This window comes from Nelumbo nucifera, chromosome 5 (assembly GCF_055504915.1).
Source record: "Nelumbo nucifera cultivar China Antique chromosome 5, China Antique-T2T, whole genome shotgun sequence".
Classification (NCBI taxonomy): Eukaryota; Viridiplantae; Streptophyta; class Magnoliopsida; order Proteales; family Nelumbonaceae; genus Nelumbo; species Nelumbo nucifera.
In genome coordinates this window covers 42,189,477-42,210,288 of record NC_142653.1, presented here as the reverse complement: position 1 = coordinate 42,210,288, position 20,812 = coordinate 42,189,477, and the positions used below count along the sequence as shown (strand labels likewise).

General features: G+C 37.5%; 2 protein-coding genes, 1 non-coding gene and 1 pseudogene across 11 annotated transcripts; 3 read left to right on the top strand and 1 right to left on the bottom strand.

Annotated features, from left to right (window-relative positions):
* The first annotated feature begins 221 nt into the window (after positions 1-221).
* Positions 222-12,146, top strand: LOC104587057 (filament-like plant protein). Of its 8 annotated transcripts, XM_010244501.3 has the most exons (6): positions 231-480; positions 649-881; positions 1,495-1,690; positions 8,019-8,214; positions 9,747-11,074; positions 11,556-12,146. In XM_010244501.3, exons 3-6 carry the CDS (start codon positions 1,580-1,582, stop codon positions 11,958-11,960), a joined length of 2,040 nt encoding a protein of 679 aa, XP_010242803.1. In that variant the 5' UTR covers positions 231-480; positions 649-881; positions 1,495-1,579; the 3' UTR covers positions 11,961-12,146. The 8 variants fall into 8 exon arrangements, with proteins under 8 accessions (XP_010242806.1, XP_010242803.1, XP_088745058.1 ...); XM_010244504.3 differs by lacking the exon at positions 649-881 and having other exon boundaries at positions 222-480; positions 1,530-1,690; XM_088888932.1 differs by lacking the exon at positions 649-881 and having other exon boundaries at positions 1,530-1,690; positions 8,022-8,214.
* Positions 12,147-13,696: 1,550 nt separating this feature from the next.
* TRNAQ-UUG (transfer RNA glutamine (anticodon UUG)) lies at positions 13,697-13,768 on the top strand. The gene has a single exon. It is a non-coding gene; the product is annotated as a tRNA-Gln (tRNA).
* Positions 13,769-14,001: 233 nt separating this feature from the next.
* Positions 14,002-16,303, top strand: LOC104587058 (26S rRNA (cytosine-C(5))-methyltransferase NOP2B pseudogene; annotated as a pseudogene). Its single transcript, XR_016076338.1, has one exon. The product of XR_016076338.1 is annotated as a 26S rRNA (cytosine-C(5))-methyltransferase NOP2B pseudogene (transcript).
* A 67-nt stretch (positions 16,304-16,370) lies between these two features.
* On the bottom strand, positions 16,371-19,127 carry LOC104587059 (TRAM, LAG1 and CLN8 (TLC) lipid-sensing domain containing protein). Its single transcript, XM_010244507.3, has 3 exons — positions 18,787-19,127; positions 17,154-17,431; positions 16,371-16,963 (listed from the first exon to the last, which is right to left on the bottom strand). The coding sequence occupies exons 1-3, from the start codon at positions 19,070-19,072 to the stop codon at positions 16,658-16,660; spliced, it is 870 nt and encodes a 289-aa protein (XP_010242809.1). The 5' UTR covers positions 19,073-19,127; the 3' UTR covers positions 16,371-16,657.
* Between the last annotated feature and the right edge of the window lie 1,685 nt (positions 19,128-20,812).

The following is a 20,812-nucleotide window of genomic DNA, read 5'->3' as shown; positions in this document are numbered from 1 at the left end:
TAAAAATACAACTTTTTCCTTTTATAAAATACAACATTGAGACATCAAAAAAAAACCCAAAAAAGTTAAAATAAAGAGTAGGCAAGTGCAATTGTGTAATAATAATGAAAATGGAGGGCAAATTAATCCACGACGAGTAAACAAACATTAGCTTCCTTATTGTCTGCATTTTCTCTCTCTAACTGCATTAACTATCGAGGACAAACAAACAATATTAAAAGCTGAGGCACACATACAGAGAGAGATGATGAGAGACAGGGAGGAGAGGGGGAGAGAGAGTGAGCGGTTTCCTCTCTGAAATATATAAGCATATAAAACAAGTAATAAATTACCGAGGGCAGTACAGAAATCCATCTTCCATGGGCGGGAATAAGAACTGCTACATTTGAAAAAAGGGAAACAAAAAGCTGAAAAGTGTTCTTAAGACTTCTTGAGCCCTCCATGAGCACATGCTCTTCCTTCTTTATATTCGAAATAAAGGTAAAATATTTAAAAATATGCCATTTTCAGCTCTTCCCTCATGTTCTGCTGTTTCTGCATTTTTACTGACATTCCACAGATTATTTTTTTTCCGAGTTTTTAATGTTTTTTTGTATTCTGCAACAGCCTCATTTTACAACTAATTTAGTTGGTTTGCTTCGATCTTAGGGTTGGTTTAGCTCCCAGTCAAAAGGCGTCTGATTTGGGTCAAGTTTCTCTTCCGCTATTATTTTTTTTATATATTTTCCATTTATAATATTTGTTTGGAGCTTGGTGAAACTTTAAAGCAATGAAGCTCTTGATGGGTAGTTCAGTTTTAGGAGTTTCTGAACTGGGTATTCATCGAATACCAAAAAAAGAACTGGGTATTCATGATTTCTGAGTTTCTTCGAGCATCCGAGGTATGTTCACTTAGATTCTGTTTCTATATTTTATTTTGTTTTTGTTTTTTAATGTGGCATTTTTTGGGGAGATTTGGTAGGCCTGGATTAGATGGTTGGTTCTCATTTTGTCTTTAAAGTAATGAGTTGTTAAAGGTTACAGTTTAAGGGTTTTTGGCAATCTCTGTTGTTGTTGGGTGATTGAGCTTGAAAAGCAACCCTTCATAATCTATCTTTGTTTTCCCCTTTTTTTCTTAACTTTGTTTTATTTTGTTTTGCCTTTTTATCTTTATTTATATAGAAACTTTTTGGTTTTAAAAAAGATATAATATATAAAATATATTTCTGTTGGAGGTTGGATGGTTACTGGGGTGGATTTGAAGCAAAGGTGAGGGAATGATGAACAAAAGCTCTTTTTTGTTTAAAGAGCTGAGGCTGTGGGTGAGGGAACGGATTTCTTGGTTTTTAGGGTTTGGTTTATTCTGTTTAGAGTTCTTTTAAGTAGCTATTTTTTCTTTTCTGCATCTGGACTTTCCTTAATGAATATGTTTTCCAGCTCAAGCGTTCCTCCACTTTCTTGTAATTTTGATTAATTGTCTGGGATCCACAACTTTGGTTTCATGGTGTTTGTTAGTTATCCATGGAAGAATTGTGGGAATGTTTGTGCAGATGATGTTTATGTGAACTTTTAAAGAGGCTCTAGATCATTGGATTGGGAGATGGACCGCCGGAGCTGGTTATGGAGAAAGAAGTCTTCTGAGAAGAGTCCAGGAGAAACAGAAAGTTCGGGATCAATATCTTCTCATTCTGAAAGATGCTCTGATGATCAGGTAGATGCTAACTCCTTTCCTAGAGGGCAATGTTGCCCCTGTTTTCTTTCTCTTTGTTGTACAGTATAAGGTTTTGATTTGCCTCTAGAATAAGAGTTGTCTGGTAGATGCTGTAAGGCTATGCTTATTTGTTATGCCATCATCATAACTTGATCTTCTAGTTATCTGGTTTATATGAAGCAATAAAGGAAATCTTGACTGCTTTAGTTCCACAAAAATACCTCAGAGAGAACTAAGCACACGTTTAGAAATTTTGTTAGTCTAACCAGTATGCAAGCTAGTGACTTTCATATTATTCTTGCTGACCTTATCCAGTCCCATTTGCTAAATTTAATCCCCTTTGTTATATTTTAATCAGTGGTAAGAACCAACACTTGCTGAGGTTCTGTAAATATTTAGGGCCTACATATTGATTCTTGAGTAAATTTTGACGAAGAGAATAATATGTTTAGAATGAAGGAGAGGCTCCAGAATCGTCCAGGAACAATGACAAAGAAAGTAAACTGATTCTAGGTTGCTGCTTTCCTGGTTTGTGTAATTCTTGAATTTAATTTGTTTGGTACTGCATTGCCCAACTATAGATGAATATAGAATACTTATTGATAAAAAAAAATGAATATAGAACACTACCAGAAAATAAACTGATTCTGACAATTGACACTGTCGTTAAACATTGGTGGAAATAACAAAACGTCAAATTTGCCCTCTATTATTCTTCAAATTTTCAAAATAAACCCAACAGATTGAAAATAACAAACTGAAACTGATAAAATATTAAAAGAGTTGGCAAGCTTTCCCTAAGAAGTTGGTTGGGCCCATTAACTCTACAAGTTTTTAAATCAAACCATTATCAGTCAAGAAAAATTAAGCAGCCAGCCAGCCAGCTAACTAGAGGGATTCTGCCATGAGGATTCACTCCCAAACTTGAGATGGAAATCTGACTTCGAATAGCCCTAATTAAAGGAGTGAAGAGGAGAAAAGGGCTTAGAGAATAGAGGTTACATAGTAATGGCAATGCTTGAGTTCAAGCATTAGATGGCATTGCTTTAAGTGCTTTCAAGTTTTAACATCATCATTCTATTGGACCCATAACAAAAGGGAGTTGATCGATCTGATCATTTCATTGATGGGGCTGTAGTGAGAATGGGCCTTAGTGGTTTTATTTCTTTTAAGTTATGCTTTAAGTTTATGTTCTTTTAGTTATGGGCCTCTTTTGGTTTGTTTTATTAGTTCTTTAGTGTTGGCTGCTCTATTAAGGGCATCTAAGGAATTGTAATCAGTTTTATCAAAGCGGGTTCTCACCTTCAACATCTTTTTCCTTTCTTAGACCATACATAGTGTGTATGGAGAACTGATCGGCTGATCAATTAGCAATTTATGTAGGAGGTTTTGTGGAGATTTTCATCCTTTGTTGAAGCCCAAGGTAGGTTCTTGGATTTTTTTCCCGAAAACCCTATATAACTGGAGAAATCTTGTTACAGGTCCTAGAGACACTTTGAAGTTGGTGCTTGGGGATCAAAGGAGAGCACTTTGGTTTCTATTAAAGGCAGTTTGTGTTGGACAGAGTTCTGAAACCTCTAGTAGGAGTGGTTGAACTTTCTCTCCTTCTCCTATCTTGCCAGGTCCTGTGAAACCCTAGTTTTAGGTGATTTGAGAGCAATTTTTTGCTTGAAATAGCAAATCTAGCCTAGTAAATCCTTGATTTGATTTTCATTTGCATCTGTTCACTCAATGGAGCAAATCGGAGGAGAAGCCAAATATCCCACAGATTTTGGGTTTGGACATGGAGGGCTGGTGGAGACTGTTAGGGGTAGTGACCACTGTGAAGCTGGATGGAACCAATTATTTAGCTTGGTGTCAATCAGTTAAAATACATGTGTGTAGTAGAGGGAAATGGAGGTACATTATTAGGAGCAAGAAGATATCAAAGGAGGATGATCCTACCTATGAAAGGTGGATGCAGGAAAACTACACAGGAGGATGACCCTCACCTCCCCAACATCCAATCACTTCGGTCTTTGCCTCTGACTTTAGCCTTTTAAATCTTGGTTTACTATGCATGACATTGAAAAGAAGAGTTTGTAAGTTCTAAGTAATTAATTTGGGGAAGAGAAGAAGATTTTTTTTTTTTTGATAATCGGGAAGAGAAGAAGATTAAAGTGCAAGGTTCCTTGAACAATATTTTGGATCTTCTATTCTTCTAGCTTAAGCAATTAGATTTTCCTACCCTGCCCCTACTTTCTATGTGTATTTTTTTTTTTCATTTCAGAGCAATAAAATTCCAATCAGAGGGTGGAAATCAGGCCAGATAGGTGGCTTAAAGTTCAACCCATCCACCAAAGCACTAGACTGTATCAAAGTCCTCTATCTAGTTCCATGGCGGTTCAATTCACTTTGAAAATTTGAACCTGTATAAATGTAAGTACTCAGACCAAAAAAGTTTAACTACCTCCTCTTATTTTAATACTAGTTTTAGTATAATGCTTTGGGTCTGGGGTCCACATCATGCCACATTCCCTTTTCTGATTAATAAATTTATAATTGCACTAGGGTGTGCCAAGGAAAAATAATGATATAGGTTGCCCACATTAAGTGCCAATTTAATCCATTGATCAAGCATCAAACTAATGATCTAGACTATCCAAGTATTATTTATCTATTTATTTTTTGATAAATAACTTGAGTGGCCAATTGGTATGACAAGGTCAAGCATCTGATTTGGGTCTTCCACACAGTATCCAGAAATTGATCCAATGGCTTGGGCTGTTTAAGTTGTGTCTCAAGATCAAATCAATGATTTAAGCCATGCAAGTAGTGTGCTATAATGAAACCAATGATTTAGACCATGCAAGTGGTTTCCTAAAATCGGATTAATGATTTAGGTCATCCAAGTGACAGCTATGGTTAAACTGATAATTTAGACATCCAAGCTGTATGTGAATAACAATCCAGTTGTTTGGACCATTATGTGTCAAGATTGAATTAATGAGAAGCACTACTGAGGTGCAAGGTGCAAGGTAAATACATGCTTGAATGGAGTGATTTGCCACTTTTGAAAAAAAAAACTTATAAGAATATAAAGGGCAGTCCATTGCAAGAGACTCCCGCTAATGCAGGTTCTGGGGAGGGACAGCCGTACACAGCATTTTGTGTGGACAGAACTTACACTTGTAATGGCTGTGATCTGCAAGCTTGAAATCAGTATGATCTCAGGTTCTTCAGTGAACCAGCAATTGTCTAGAAGGTGGTACAGAGTTGCAGAAAGTTTTCAATGTGAAAACTGAATAGTTTCTAATGTAGAAACTGAGAGAGAAATGTCACCTACAAGTAAGCACAATAGGGCTACAGGGGTTACAAAGTTGAACACACAACAATTGCGGAAACTAGAAATGACAGTCCAGAAAATAACATGCTGGATTGCAAGGTTCCATTCAGTTTATATAGGCCCTTCTACAACAGTAGAATTAATGACATATAGGAACTCACCTACATTATAAATACTCTCACGTTCCCCAACATTCTATGATTCCCAAAGGTCTCTTTGACTAACACAATAATAAGATGTTGACCATTTAATGTAGTCACAACTTACTATGACTCCACAGAGGACTACTGAATGCATTCTCAACTACTAAATTTGACATAAATAGGATATTAATGACAAATTTGACTCCAGCAATGGATCATCTAATAACCACTCGAAGCCCATTTCACCAAGTAGCCCATGGCCCATGAAGCTGGCTCAGAATTCCTAGGCCTCGAAATTCAGGTCTAGAAATTGAATTTCATAAGCTGCTACTTCTTGTTCTACATTCTGCCACTTGGCCCATCTTGGTTGCCATAAAAAAGAAACAAAATATTGAAAGTCTATTAGCTTTTCATTTTGATAATTAAAATGGCCTATTGGCTCAATTGGTTAGACTGTTATGGCGTTATAGTATCTTATTATAAACAGAAAAGTCGTAGCATTGTATGTTCAACTGTAACATAGGATAAACTATCTAAACATCATAGGTAATATCTATTCAACATCAAATTCAAGGTTAACTCATCAACATATAGAAAAAAGCAAGGACGGTTGCAACCTACAAAATGAGTCTGAGTCTAAGTGCCCAAAGGTGTATCTTTTAAAACATTTCTTTGTATGCCACTTAGATGATGATCTTGGTATGCCACTTGGATGTCTTGTTTGGCTCACTACTTGGATGCCATTGTCTTAACACACCAATTGGATGGCTGATGTAACTGACATGGAATGTTGCAAATTATCAAAAAAAAAAAAGGAAATTGGAATGCTATAGGTCCGTAGGTCTAAGGCATTACCCTAGGAAAGGGGGAAATATTTGTTGAATGGGTTGAACAAGTCAGATTCTGGTGCCTGATTTTGTGGGTCTGGGTTGTCTCAATTCTCAAAAGAACCAAGAAACTGGATAAATGCATCTGATATGGGTTGAGCATTATTCATTGGTTGCTTTTAGTTTGATTCAAGCTGCTGAATTGCCAACCTTTCCCCCCAATCAAGAATATTTTTTTTCTGGTAGGTCTTCCAATCAGGAACATTGAGAGATTAAAGAACGAAATATGTTGATAAAAAAATTAAAGAATGAAAAAAGAAAGTGCATACAAAACAAGAAAAGTAAAATATGCATAAGGAAACATATAATGGAGAAGTGGCTACAACTTAATGAAAAAAGTGATTAAAAAACCATGGAGGCAACTGGATAAAGACTTAATCTATTTTAACTTTGATGGAAATAGCCTTGGCAACCTGGGACTTCGGAGTGGGAGGAGTCTTCAAGGATGAAGAGGGTAGAATATCCAGTGGGAGTAGGGGATTCTACAAGGGCAAACTCTTGGCTGTTCTTCAAGGAACACAGTTGGTAAGGGACTTAAACCTGCACAAGTTAATCATTGAAGGGGACATGCAAGTGGTGGTTGAAGAATGATGAGGAGGCCCTGCAGAGATGAACTTGGGAAGTTCAAACGGTTGACTAGGGATATTCACATGAAGATACAATGGGTATGGAGGTTTGCAAATGGTATGGTAGATGCACTAGCTAAGCAAGGGTTAAATAGGGATGGGTTTTATTGGGCTAATTTAAAGTGATAATGGTTTGGATAGGGTAGGATAATCCACCCTCTCCAAGGGGCACTTGCGATCAACATTCAAGGTATCAGACTATTGGTAATGAAATGGATACACTTGTATACATTGGGGAAACTCGTACAAATCCCACAAATACATCAATGATAATAAATCTAAAGTTGAAACATATACATATTGTACAATAGTTTTACTAATAATACATATACATATCATACAATAATTTACTAATAATACATCAAGCAATGTTTGAGCTTCTAATCCACTAAAATTTCACTACAAGACACATTAAGTTGTTGGACCAATGAGTTTGATAGATCATTGCTAGATCCATCTTATAGTTCTTCCTTGCCATGAATATCAATTAGAATATATAAAGTAAATGACTTTTTATTTTTCAAAGTTTCCCTGAAAATTAAGAAAAACCATTTTTGGCATAATTTTTTTTTGATAATTGAAGTATGATTTTATTAACAGAGTATGAGATTACAAGCAGCCCAAGGAGATTCTGGCATACATTATTGTTAGATGAATAAATTGAAAAGATCATTGATAAATCCATTTGTAATTCTTACCTGCAATGAAGATCATTTAAAAAAAATTGAAAGTGTTACCTGCAATAATTTTTCCTTTCATGAGGCTCTTTGTGGCTCTTGGAAGATAAGTGTGTTTGTCTTCCTCTTGTAAATTCTTTATTGATGATTTTCTGATGATTTAATGAAAGTGTTATTGATAAAAAAAAATGAAGATCATTAAAACATATAAAAATCATTTATAATTTTCCATAGGTTTTTGGGACAGCCTATGGAAATTGTCAAAAAATTCAGAAGAATTAGCATTTTTATCTATGCCAGCCATCATGTATCCACATGTGACAGTGTAGTTGTATTATTTAGTGGCGATCGTGACCGACAGTATAGTTGTATCATTTTCGTTGCATTCCACGTATCCACATGTTTGGATACCAATGTGGTATGCCCTGTATTGGGCATATCATGTCAATATCTTAAACCTTAATGTATGTAAATTTCTATTGATATTTAGTACAATGTTCTCTTGTCTATCAAAGAAACTTGTTAAATATTATATTTCTTTCCGGGTCTTATACTTGTTCATTGTTGATTTCCCATGATGTATTGCATTAAGTATTTGGTTTCTGTTTATAATGTGGTTGGTGACATTGGTTTTATCTTTTCACATGGTGCTGTATTGGCATTGGTGTAGCAGGAGACATCAAGGGCTTCTCCAAATCACAACACACTATCTCCAGAGATCACATCCAAAGTCACGGCTAGCAGTGAAGAGGTCAATGACAATGTGAAAAGCCTGACAGATAAATTAGCAGCTGCTCTTTCAAATATCAGTGCAAAAGAGGACTTGGTAAAGCAGCATGCCAAAGTTGCAGAAGAAGCTGTCTCAGGTAGGAAGCATTTCAGCAAGAAACAAGGTCACTGACCTAATTCTATTTTTAAACAAAGGAGAATCTGAAAGATACTCCAAGGCTGGACAACGGTTTTAAGCATGGTGCTTGTCTGTTAATCTTTGCCATCCAGATATTGGGCATTTCCTCTGATTTTCCAGAAAAAAATGCATGTCTGATTATTCTGACTGTTGTGGGAATACAATATAAGCCATAAATTGGACTCTTGTGCCATCCAAAGAAAAGACTTATTAGCACTTGGTAGTTAGGTTTGTGACCAATCCATGAGGTATCCACATCAGCCCTATATTTCTAATATGCATTGGATGTTCCTCCTATGAACAACAGCCACTGAAATATGCATGGTATTTATATGCCAAATGGTAACACATTCTGTTCCTTTGGGTTGTCAAATGTGAGCTGTGTTATCATACATCAAAACAGGGAAGAATCCATAAGGAAGGAAATCAACTCTCGGACCTTCTTAAACTCCATGATATGATGAGTTTACATAGGGGTGCCAAATGACCTTGTTAATCGTTGGGCTTAACTTCCACCCTTATCTATTTTATATTTTTTACTTTGTAATGAGAAATAAAAAGACAAGACTGCTCCTAGTAGGCAGCAACAATAGAAAGACGTAGAAAACTAATTATGTGTGGCTCAAAGGGCGTATTACAAACCCGCCCATAATGACCTTGTTAATCGGTGGGCTTAACTTCCCACCCTTTTCTATTTTATATTTATTCACTTTGTAATGAGAAATAAAAAGACAAGATTGCTCCTAGTAGGCGATAATAATAGAAAGACATAGAAAACTTATTATGTTTGGTTCAAACGGCCTATTACATAACCCGCCCATAAAATAAACAAGTAAACTATTGGCCCGTATTTCAACAGTTTGTTTTGAAGCTATTCACTGTCAAGAATGTAATATTCTTTTTTCTTTCCTTTTCTATTTTTTTATCTCTTATGGTGCACTGTCTCTTTTTTTCCTTTCTCTTCTATATTTTATATCTAAATCTCTCTTTTCATAATTTAGATCTTTATTCTTCCTTTCTTTACCCACCATGTACACCCTAGTAGGACTTCCTCTTCCTATCTTACATCACTATGGATCCGGACAATAATATCTTAGACAATGAGAAAACCTCTCTAGGTCTAGAGAAGCCTTCTATGTGAAAATGGAGGCCTAGCCTCTACTTATTAGGATCAAGTATGATGTCATTGCTCACATGAAGTATTGTTCTTGAATGAAACATTTGATAGAAATACTTGAGCAAAGATATATGGATATCTTAAAAAGTTGGATAGTTCTGTCTTGCTTATGGTAACTAGAAACTTATTGTCTATTAGTGTTATTCATGTCAATTGGCATTTTTTGATTGACTGTACTATGGATGAGCATGCCCTTACTTTACACTCTCTCTTGTATATATGTATTTTTTAATGAAAGAGATTGCTTCTTTATTTGAGATGATTTCATATTTTGTAGGAGAGTAACTTGTTACATTTAAAATTTCAAATGCTAGGCTGGGAAAAGGCAGAAAATGAAGTGGTGGCTTTGAAACAAAAATTGGAATCTGCCACTCAGAAGAACTCAACCCTTGAAGATCGGGTGAGCCACCTTGATGGAGCTCTCAAGGAGTGTGTCAGGCAGCTTCGGCAAGCACGAGAAGAACAAGAGCAGAAGATCCATGAAGCTGTTGTTGAAAAAACCAAGGAATGGGAATCTGTTAAACTTGAGCTTGAGAGCCAAGTTGTTAATCTCCAGAGCCAAGTTGAAGCTGCAAAACTTGAAGCAGCTGCCAATTCTGATCTGTGCTCAAAGCTCGAGTCTGCAGAGAAAAAAAATGCTGCCCTTAAACTTGAGCTTCTTTCCCGAGTTGAGGAGCTTGAAATTAGGACTTTGGAAAGGGACTTAAGTACACAAACAGCTGAAACAGCTAGCAAGCAACATTTGGAAAGCATAAAAAAGGTTGCTAAGCTTGAGGCTGAGTGTCGCAGACTAAGGGCAATGTCCCGGAAAGCACCTTCGGCTAATGATCACAGGTCTGTTACTGCCTCTTCATTTTATGTTGAATCGCTCACTGATAGCCAATCAGACAGTGGGGAGAGGTTACTTGGAATGGAGATTGATACTCATAAGATGAGTAGCATGGAGCTGAATGATGGTGAGGCAAGCTACTCAGACTCATGGGCATCAGCTCTGATCGCAGAACTTGATCAATTCAAGCAAGACAAAGCCATTGGTAGAAACCTCACTACGTCTTCTGTGGAGATTGATCTTATGGATGATTTCCTTGAGATGGAGCGACTTGCAGCTCTGCCTGAAACTGAGAGTGGGGATCCTGAACCAGTAGCTGTTCCAGACCAAATTGATAGAGGGGAAAGCTCATTGAAAGCTGAGCTTGAAACTATGATTCAGCGCAGTGTTGAATTGGAAGAGAAATTAGAGAAGTTGGAAGAGGAGAAAGCACAACTGAACATAGCTTTGGCAGAGACTCAAAGTCAACTTGAGATGTCAAATAATCAACTTAAGACAGCTGAGGAGAAGTTGGTGGAACTGCAAAGGTGTCTAGATCTGGCCAACAACTTGAAGCAAACTACTGAGGAAAAGTTGGAGACTATCAATACTCAGAAAGAAGTCATTGAGTCACGCCTTGTAGGTGCAGATGCCGAGATTCGGGCCTTGCGTGGAAAGGTTGGTTCTTTAGAATCAGAAATTGAAAAGGAGCGGACCTTGTCAGAAGAAATTGTGGTCAAGTGTCGGAAATTGGAGGATGAGCTAACGAAAAAGAAACATGAAGCTGAACTTTGGAGAGCTTCAAGATCAAATGGTGAACTGAAGATAAAGCAGGTCAGTATTCTATGACATTATTTAGGGATCGTTTGGTTTGCGGGAATAGGGGTCTGGAATCAGAACATTCCGATTCCAACTGTTTGGTTGGGTGGAATCAGAATCCCATTCCCATTCCTGGTGGAATGGCATTCCCCCATTTGAAGGAATGGCCATTCCCTCCCCTCCCTTGGGAATGAAATCCCATTCCTTTCTGATTCCTGTCTGAACCAAACAGACTATGGGAATAGATCATTTCTGATTCTGATTCCAAAGGATTTTGATTCTGATTCCGACTGCAAACCAGACAGACCCTTATTTTGTATTATTCTCTTTATCCACATTCTTGAAAGTGTAATATGTAGTCTGTGTATCCTTCTATGTTTTCCAAGTCTGAAAATAGTGGTTCTGTAGTCTTCTAATATTTAAAGATAATGCTCTCCATGATTACTTCCATGGTTGTTTTCTGTTTATTTAATCTTCATAACCATGTATATTTTAGGAGAAAGAGCTTGCAGTAGCGGCTGGAAAATTAACAGAGTGTCAGAAAACCATCGCATCTCTTGGTAGGCAGTTGAAATCGCTAGCAACCCTGGAGGACTTCCTGATTGACTATGAGAAACCACTGGACCTCACTGTAGGATCGCCCATTCCTAAAGGTGGAGATCTATGGAAATTGCATTCAAATGATGCTCATTTACCCAAAGCAGAAGCCTATTCTTCCAAAATAGCTGGAGATGGCTCTGGTCCTTCTACGAATGGCAAAAATGGAGAGTCACCGCCATCATCCTCATCCTCGTCATCATCTTCTGCACTAAACCATGCAGTTGCCTCTGAGAAGAGCCAAAATGGGTTTGGGAAATTGTTCTCCCGGGGTAAGAGCAGCATTCCTGTAGAAAATAAGTGAAGTAGAAAACAGAAAGGGCTTTGGCGTTGCTGTTGTAAAGCAAAGCAATTATTTTCTCATTAGTGAAATTGGCAATTAATTTTTTGTTAATTGGCAGTTAATTTTACAACCATATATTGTCTTAAAATGTCTCTTTGGTTTCAATATCAAGTAGCTTATACACAAGGAAAATTGGCTCTGCTTCCATCTTGAATTTATCTCAGTTACCTGTAGTCATCTGTGTCAGGAATGGCATTTCATTCAAGTAATTGTGCCATTTCAAATCTACCCATCATTAGGTTTGTAAAAAGTATTGCCTTGTGAATACTGAATACTGTCCTTTGAAATTCATTTTGAAGTCAAGCCCCTAATAGAAAGGAAGAGCAATTTAGCAAGGATAAACTTGGTGATGCTGTTTCTTATTAGTTTGGCCAAAGTTGTATTGATAAGATGGTCTGAACTGAGCAGCCCTACGGACCCTACCTGGAAAGAAAGAAGAAAAAACATACCGTGGTTGACATTGGTGATCTATTGGCCGTGTTTGGTTCCGTGGGTGCTTATTGAAAAATCGCCACCACATCAGTGCCACATAGGCGTGGGCGTTTATTGCCTATGAAGCAAAATGAAACAACTGTTTCGTTTCACTGTTTATTAAATAAATGGTAGAAAATTGAAAGTTTTGATTTTTGTGCATGGGGCATTTGGGGAAACGTCGAATTCTTATTTCCCTCAATGCCCCAACGTTTCTTGAAACCAAATGCTGATGTGAAATACTTTAATAGGTATTAATTTGAGGTGGAGAGTAAAAAACATTTAAAGTGAAGCTCAACCAGACAATAAAAACCGAAAATGTTTAGAGTGAAAAAGTACAAATAAATGGCCTATACTTTATGGATTGACTATGTTATGGAAAAGATATGATATTTGAAAAACATCTGGCCAATCAATTGGAATCATAAACTAGGTAGCCAATCAAGTGTTATTTATCAAAAATGATGGGTGGGTTTTGATTGACCAAAACTTTTTCCATGCCATATGGCCCATATCTTTTCCATATCATAGATTTTCCCTATATGTTGGCATCTCATAAGAAAACCCAAATCAGAATCAATCAATGATGTCTACTTGCTTAGGTTTGGAAGGGCAGTCATTTTCTAAATGGAATGGATTAGGGTTGTTCACAGGTCGGGTTGGGTCGGTTTACTGAGGTTTTTCTAATCGATCCGACTTGGTCGGGTTACCTGAGATGGAAACCGAAACCGATTCAGTGTTAAGCAAAACCGACCTAATCGGTTTGAATCGGGTTGGGTCGGTTTCGGTTCTATGTTCATCCATGCCCCCCATGGCCACCTAGTTTTCTGAAAATATATTTAAAACTGAAATATGTATAATAAATTTTAGAAATATATATATAAACAAAAATATACATACAAATATATTGGAATATATATTTTCTGGAATTATATATCTGACATATTTCATAATATATATTTTTTAAATATAGATATCGGTTTATGAATTTGTACAACCCGAAACCAACCGGTGCTGCTGGAAAGGTAAAAGGAAAATAGTAGGTCATGAGAGGCTCGTACTCTCGACCTTAGGATTACTCAAAACCTACGATACCTACGCGCTAACCAAATGCGCCACCATCCCATTGAGATCTTATCATCAAGATAGTAGTATAAAACATGGTCCAGAGATACGTGTAATTTGTCCTTATCTTAGGCTTGACGTAAGCCTCTTTAATAGAAAATGGTTCCATGGTGTAGTGGTTAGCACTCTGGACTTTGAATCCAGCGACCTGGGTTCGACTCCCGGTGGGACCTTTTCTTTTCTAATATTCTATTTTCAATTTTGACTTCCGCATCGTGAGATGTGCGGTGTCACAATTCTACGGCTTGTGTTTGTTGGTAGGAGCTTGGAATGTGTATTGTTGGCAGGAAATCCCAATTCTACGGTTTGTGTTTTGAACTTTTGACATCTACAAGTCTTAGATGAGATCCATCTATCAATGGCCCAGATTGTCCGCACATAATACACGATTCAAGTCATTTAGGGCTGGGAGCCTCGGACAGAGACGGAGACCTTACAAGCACGGGCTAGGGTTTAGACTATTTTTATCTTTTGGAGCAAAAACCTAAGTCAGAACCCTGCTCTCCATTTCTCATTCTCTCTGTAGAATCAATGGCGGCAGCTCCTGCAGACAAGGGAAAAGGAGGGAAGGCTCGTAAGCCTTCCCCTAAGAAGAAGCAAAAGGAATTCTTCTCGGAAAAGCCTCCGAAAGAACTTGAAGATTCTGATACTGATAGCCCAAGTGAAGAAGACGGTTCTGAAACTTATTCTGATGGAGATGACCCTTTCGCCGACGACTTCCTCCAAGGAAGCGATGAAGCAGGGAAGGAATCAGGTTCGGATTTAGAATCTGAACCAGACGAGTCCGACATAGAGGAGAAGTCAAGGGCTATTGATGAAGAAAGAGCGAGGGAGGAAGAAGAAGCAGGGGCCGAGTTGCAGCTCAACATCAAAGAAGAATCCGATGAGTTCCGCTTGCCCACTAAGAAGGAGCTTGAAGAAGAGGCACTTCGACCTCCTGATCTCCCCAACCTGGAACGGAGGATAAAAGAGATTGTTAGAGTGTTGTCAAATTTCAAGCTTTTAAGGCAAGAGGGAGCTACAAGAAAGGATTACATTGGACAACTTAAGTTGGACTTGAGTTCTTACTATGGTTACAATGACTTCTTGATTGGTGTTCTGGTGGAGATGTTTCCAGTAGTTGAGCTTGTTGAGCTTATCGAAGCTTTTGAAAAGCCCCGGCCAATTTGCCTGCGGACAAACACTCTGAAGACTCGCAGACGAGATCTTGCTGATGTTTTAATAAACAGAGGTGTGAACCTAGATCCATTAAGCAAATGGTCAAAGGTTGGGTTGGTTGTGTATGATTCTCAAGTACCCATAGGAGCAACACCAGAATATATGGCTGGTTACTACATGCTGCAGAGTTCAAACTCCTTTTTGCCAGTCATGGCCCTTGCTCCACAGGAGAAGGAAAGAGTTGTGGATATGGCGGCAGCACCTGGTGGTAAGACTACTTATATTGCAGCTCTTATGAAGAATAGTGGAATAATTTATGCAAATGAGATGAAGGAATTCAGGCTCAAATCACTTGCTGCAAATTTACAGCGAATGGGTGTGACAAATGCCATAGTGTCCAACTATGATGGAAAGGAGATGCCCAAGGTTTTGGGTCTAAATTCTGTTGACAGGGTCTTACTAGATGCCCCCTGTAGTGGGACTGGGGTTATATCTAAGGATGAATCTGTAAAAGTTTCTAAAAGCTTAGATGATATTCAGAAGTGTGCTTTTCTGCAGAAGCAATTGATTCTTGCAGCAATTGACATGGTTGATGCTAATTCCAAATCTGGGGGGTACATTGTCTATTCTACGTGCTCCATAATGGTTCCTGAGAATGAAGCGGTTATAGACTATGCACTCAAAAAGCGGGATGTAAAGCTTGTGCCATGTGGACTGGACTTTGGCCGTCCTGGATTTACCCACTTCAGGGAGTACCGATTTCATCCATCATTGGAAAAGACAAGGCGTTTCTACCCACATGTTCATAACATGGATGGATTTTTTGTAGCAAAGTTGAAGAAGATGAGCAATTCTAAGCCAACAACGAAACCATCTGATGCAGCGGAAGCAGTAGAGCAGGCAACTGGGCCTAATATAAAGAACAACCTGGAAGAAAAATCTCAACCCAGAGTTCCTAGTGATCTTAAGGATGGGAACAAGATGTCTGACGGTGGCTTGGGAAAGAGAATACCAAAGAATGGAAAGGACGAGTCTGATTCCACAACTAAGACGAAGAAACGGAAAAGGAATTTTCCATCTCGAGAAGAAATTTCAAAAGCAAGAGAAGAAAGAAGAAAAGCTTTGAGGGAAGGTAAAGCCCCTCTAGCAAGAAGAATAAGAGGGCAGAGACGGCCCAATAAACTTGCATGGTAACATGATTCGTGGTCGTTGGAACACATTGTCTGCAGATTCATGAGGACGCTATTTGAATTTCAGGTCACAAATGAAGATACATGAGCTCAGTGCACATGGTATAACCATGTTATCTAGGCATCTTCTAGTCTTGCTACTTTGTGGATATGGAAGGGGTATTCATGCTTCATTCCTAGGGTTCCATAGATGCATGTCTACATTCTTGTCTTTGTTTATTTCCCTGAAAAGGAACCGATTGGTTGAAATAGTTGGGCCATATTTGTTGTGCAATTTCATTTGCATTGGTTAAAATGTATGGAAGTGCAAATGAGTTAGGTAGCAATTTTGGGTTTAATTTTGTTATATGTTTTACTTTATTCTGTTTGTTTGCAGTGCATATGAAATAAAAGGAAAACTAAATCAGAATAATTTAAAAGCCGAGGCTAAAAACAAAGCAAATTCGCAAACTTCTCGTTTACACTCCTATCCATTCGTACTAGTACAAATGAAATTGCATTCTGGAAATAACTCCTTTAGCCAGCAAAAAATGGCGTCAAATTTAGAAATTGTGGTCTACAATTTTACACAACTTTCTGTAAAATTGCATTTCTCTTTTTTCTCTTTCTTTGGTTCAGAACTGAAATTTACATTCAGAGCTCTCATCTCTTGCCTTTTGAGTTTTTCTTTCCTTTCTTTCCTTCCTCTTTGTTCTGTTCTTGACCGTTCTCCCATCACTCCTGACGGTTATGTTGATGGGTCATCTCTCTTTTGTAAGCTTTAAAGAGATCAAGGCCGAGAAAGACATTCAGTAAATTCATTCCTGCCATCCCAAAGAGGGCTAGTGGGAGCTCCACGCCATTGCCAAATTTGGATGCATCCTTGATGAGCTTGATTGTGATCATAATGTGGGAGCCAAGCCTTGCTAGAAAGAAGGTGATCCAATTCAGCACCCACTCTACTCTCACATATTTGCTCTTTGCATCACGCATTCCAGCCATCCGTCTCACTTTCCTCATATGCAGTAAAATAGAATGAAGCTGCAAATAAGTCCAGACCACAGTTGATGCAAAGCATATTTTAATGGAAGCATAAGTATGAAGTAAGAAAACTCGTACACATTCATTAGTTTGCAAGCAAACTATTTGAAAAAAAAAAACATGTAGAAGCAAGAAAATGCACAAATGGGGGGGGGGGGGGTAAGAGAGGAGGAAACATTAGGAGAAATACCTCACAAATAAGGGTGAGAATGAGGTAGTTTACTGTGACCTTACGATACAATGCAAGCGTAAAACAAATCAGGAGTATCAGATGATGTACAAGGATCGAAGGGATCCAGCCACTGTACAGGCAGTAGTGGAGCATATCCCACTGGTCATATGCAAAGTAGCCACATGAGAAGCACAAAGCTGGGTATGCCATAGGCCAAGTGCTTCCAAACAGCTGTGAATGCTCAAACATCTCATCTGGACCCTTTACTATCCACTGGTTAACCAGAATGAGAACCACTGCACATGATATAAAAGTTAATTCAACTTGATATGCTTCCAAACAACTGAGAATGCTCAAACATCTCATCTGGACTCTTTTCCATCCAGTGGATAAGATTCTTCTATAAAACCTCATACAATCAACATAAAGAATCAGTACATCACCAAAAGTACATTTATTTAGTTCCCATCAACATGTCTATTCAAATCTTTGCATATGTGCAAATTCTTGCCAATGCTATAGAATCAATAACTATATGAATGGATTGGAAGAGATGTGAAAAGAGGACACAAAGAGATATGGCCCAAGAATGATAAAAAAAAGAGATATAGCCCAAGGTGAAAATGGAAGCAAAACCTCAGAACAGAAAACTGAACAAAGGGTGAAAAGAGAATACAGTACTCCAATGGGACTGACATCCCGATATATGATGGTACTCAGTTAACCGTTGTTTTATCTAGATTGAGACAATGGCCTATTACAGTGCCAAAGAAAACCATAAAAAAATATCACTCTCCAGATCAAGTCTCTTCTTGTATCCAAAGGAATGGGATGACCTCTATTACTTTGCTAAAAGTGGTCCTCATATCCACCTGTGTATTTATGTTATTTGCACCAAACCAAGTCTTTCCTGTATTTGCAATATTTGCACCTAAACCAACAGAATGCAGCTTTTAATTGTAGTTTAACTTTGCAGTTAGAAACTCTCTAGCCTCATTAACCAAAGCTATGTTACCTGTAAATAAAATATTGGAGGACTTTCATCTAGGGAGCCGATCTAAAAATATGCAGTCTTAATACTGAGATTTGCTGTAAACCCATTTAGCTAAAAAAAGTAAAAAGATATCACAAACCCATTTCTGTTTCAACCGAGGAAATTAATTTCAGTTTAACCATCCTCATACCATTTTCCTGTTTCATGCTAAAACCCATACTGGAGCAATCGAAAGCCAAATTGGAAAAAGTACCATATAATCCAAACAATAACTCAGACTTCACAAAGGAATTACACAGTTTTGTCAATGACAGTGCAGGATAAGCTTCACTCGCCAAACCTACTTACAATTTTACACTATTGGAGCTCAACCATCAAAAACCAAACAATAAAGACCCAAAAGAACACCGTCATTAAACATCCATAAACCAGAAAATCCATCAACCGATTCAAACAGGAACTCATGAAGTCATCAAAATAGTAAAGTAGAAATCCAAATCTCAAAACCGAGAAAACCATAGACCCAGAAACCAATTCACATCCATAAAACACCAGTAGAGCTGCAGAAGAAACAAGAAAGAATACTAATTCAAACAAAAGTAATCCCTAATTCGAACTATAATTCACTAAAAGTCTAAAAGAAACAACATTGAGCACCTGAAATAGAAGCAATAGTTGAATGAAGCAAAGAAACGCTGGTGTTGACGGAGAGAGGGTCACGAGAGACAGAGAGACGGATGACCCAGTTGGCCGCTTGATAGAAGCAACAACCAGCAACGATGGATATGAGCTCTGACCTCTTGTTAAAGACTATCTCAAAGACAACAGACACGAACCAGAGAACCAGAGTCGCCACAAAGAAAGCTCCGGTGTCGTTTCTATGGCTTCCCCTCGCCATGTCTCTCTCTGCCTTGCTTCTCTGGTTCCCTGCTCGCCACCTCATCAGAGTATCGAACTTCAAAAAAGTTTTGAGTGGCTGTCTGCCTGTCTGGTTCTTCCGTGTTCCGTATGCAGAGAAAGGATAATGTCTCTCGTATGCGTGGCGATGGACGGTCTGTGATCGTCGTGGTCACACGTGGTAAGAGATGCCGCGGACTTTCGGTATTTCAAATTCCTATTGCAACTTTGGGCCCCACGGTTGCAGCTTTCAATTTTAAAGAGCCGAGCCCACGAAATGACAGAAGGACCAGCCCCGCCCGTGTATTGGCAATTTGGCACAATTCTGAATTATCACCTACTTGTACGGTGGAATTAAGATTTGTGAGAGTGAATTGAACAGTAAAAATGTTAGGTGTATCAAAACATAATTTAAAAAAACGTTTTAAAACTATATAGATATAAAAAAAATTTAAGATATGTATAAATATGCTATAAAAAAAACTTAAAAATATGAACAATAATAAAAATGAGTTTTATTTGATTATAATTAATTTATTTAAACATAAAAACCATTATTTAATGATTTATATAAAGTATTATGACATAATTAGTAATTGTTGAAAAATAATAAAAGAATTAAAATGTATGTGTAATTTTTGAAGCTATTTATTATATATAGATTTAGATAATATTTATTATATACAAGTTAATATATACCTTAATTTTTAATAAATAAATATAACTTGTATTCATTTTATTATTATATAATTTTTAATAATAAAATTTTGACATTTGTTGAAAAACATCCACCAAGGCAAGAAAGATTACATTAAGCATAAAAACAATATGTTAATATGATAAGTAATTAAGGTTGGCATAGCGGTTAACTAATTATTGTTGTAACCAAATGACTATGGTTCAAAACTTGATACATAATATGTATCATCCCATTTCGGGATTGTATCGGCCGATACATATCCGAAATGGTCTGATATCGGGTGAAAAATTATGAAATTATCTAATTGTATATGTTTTGTGATATCGGGTGAAAAATTATGAAATTATCTAATTGTATATGTTTTGTGTATCGTAATTCTTCCAAAATAATACGTATCAGTCAATACATTGCAAAATTTTAAACCTTGCTTACATGCATATCTCACCATGTATTGGGAAAATCTTCTGTACATATGTTTTATTATTGATGGGAGATGTTCTCAATACAAGGGATGTGCCTATGAGGTTGGTGAGATGTGCCTATGAGATTGGTGTGAGGAGAAGATCTCAATTCCTATGATGCCATTGCTTTGTCGTCCTGAGCTTCAAGCCTTAGCGGGGCATGCTTGGGCAACTTGGTCCCCTTCCTAGGTCAGGCCCTACTTGGCCTGTGGCCTAGTTCCCATCCGTGTCGGGCCTGAGGAATTGGGTCATGGTGGACTGGGCCTAGGCCGCCTCGCTTGTGCCTAATTTTCTCTTTTCCAATTTTTTCTAAATTAAGAATAATTAGAAAAAATAAAAAAGAAACATATAATTGCAGAAAATTAAAATGAATAATAGAATACGTTAGAAAATTGTGAAAATTTTGTTTTATTTAAAATTTAATGTGTAAAAAATATACAAATGGCATTGAAAGACTAATACAATGAAGTTGAATTAATAAAATAATAAAATTGAAGATAAAAAGTACAATAGGATTGGATTATTGGAAAATATTACAAATAATTCTAAAATCTGGGCGGTTTGACCAGGTTGTGCTTTGGGGGCCTGTGCCATGCATTGGCACTACACAGTACTGTGGCGATCA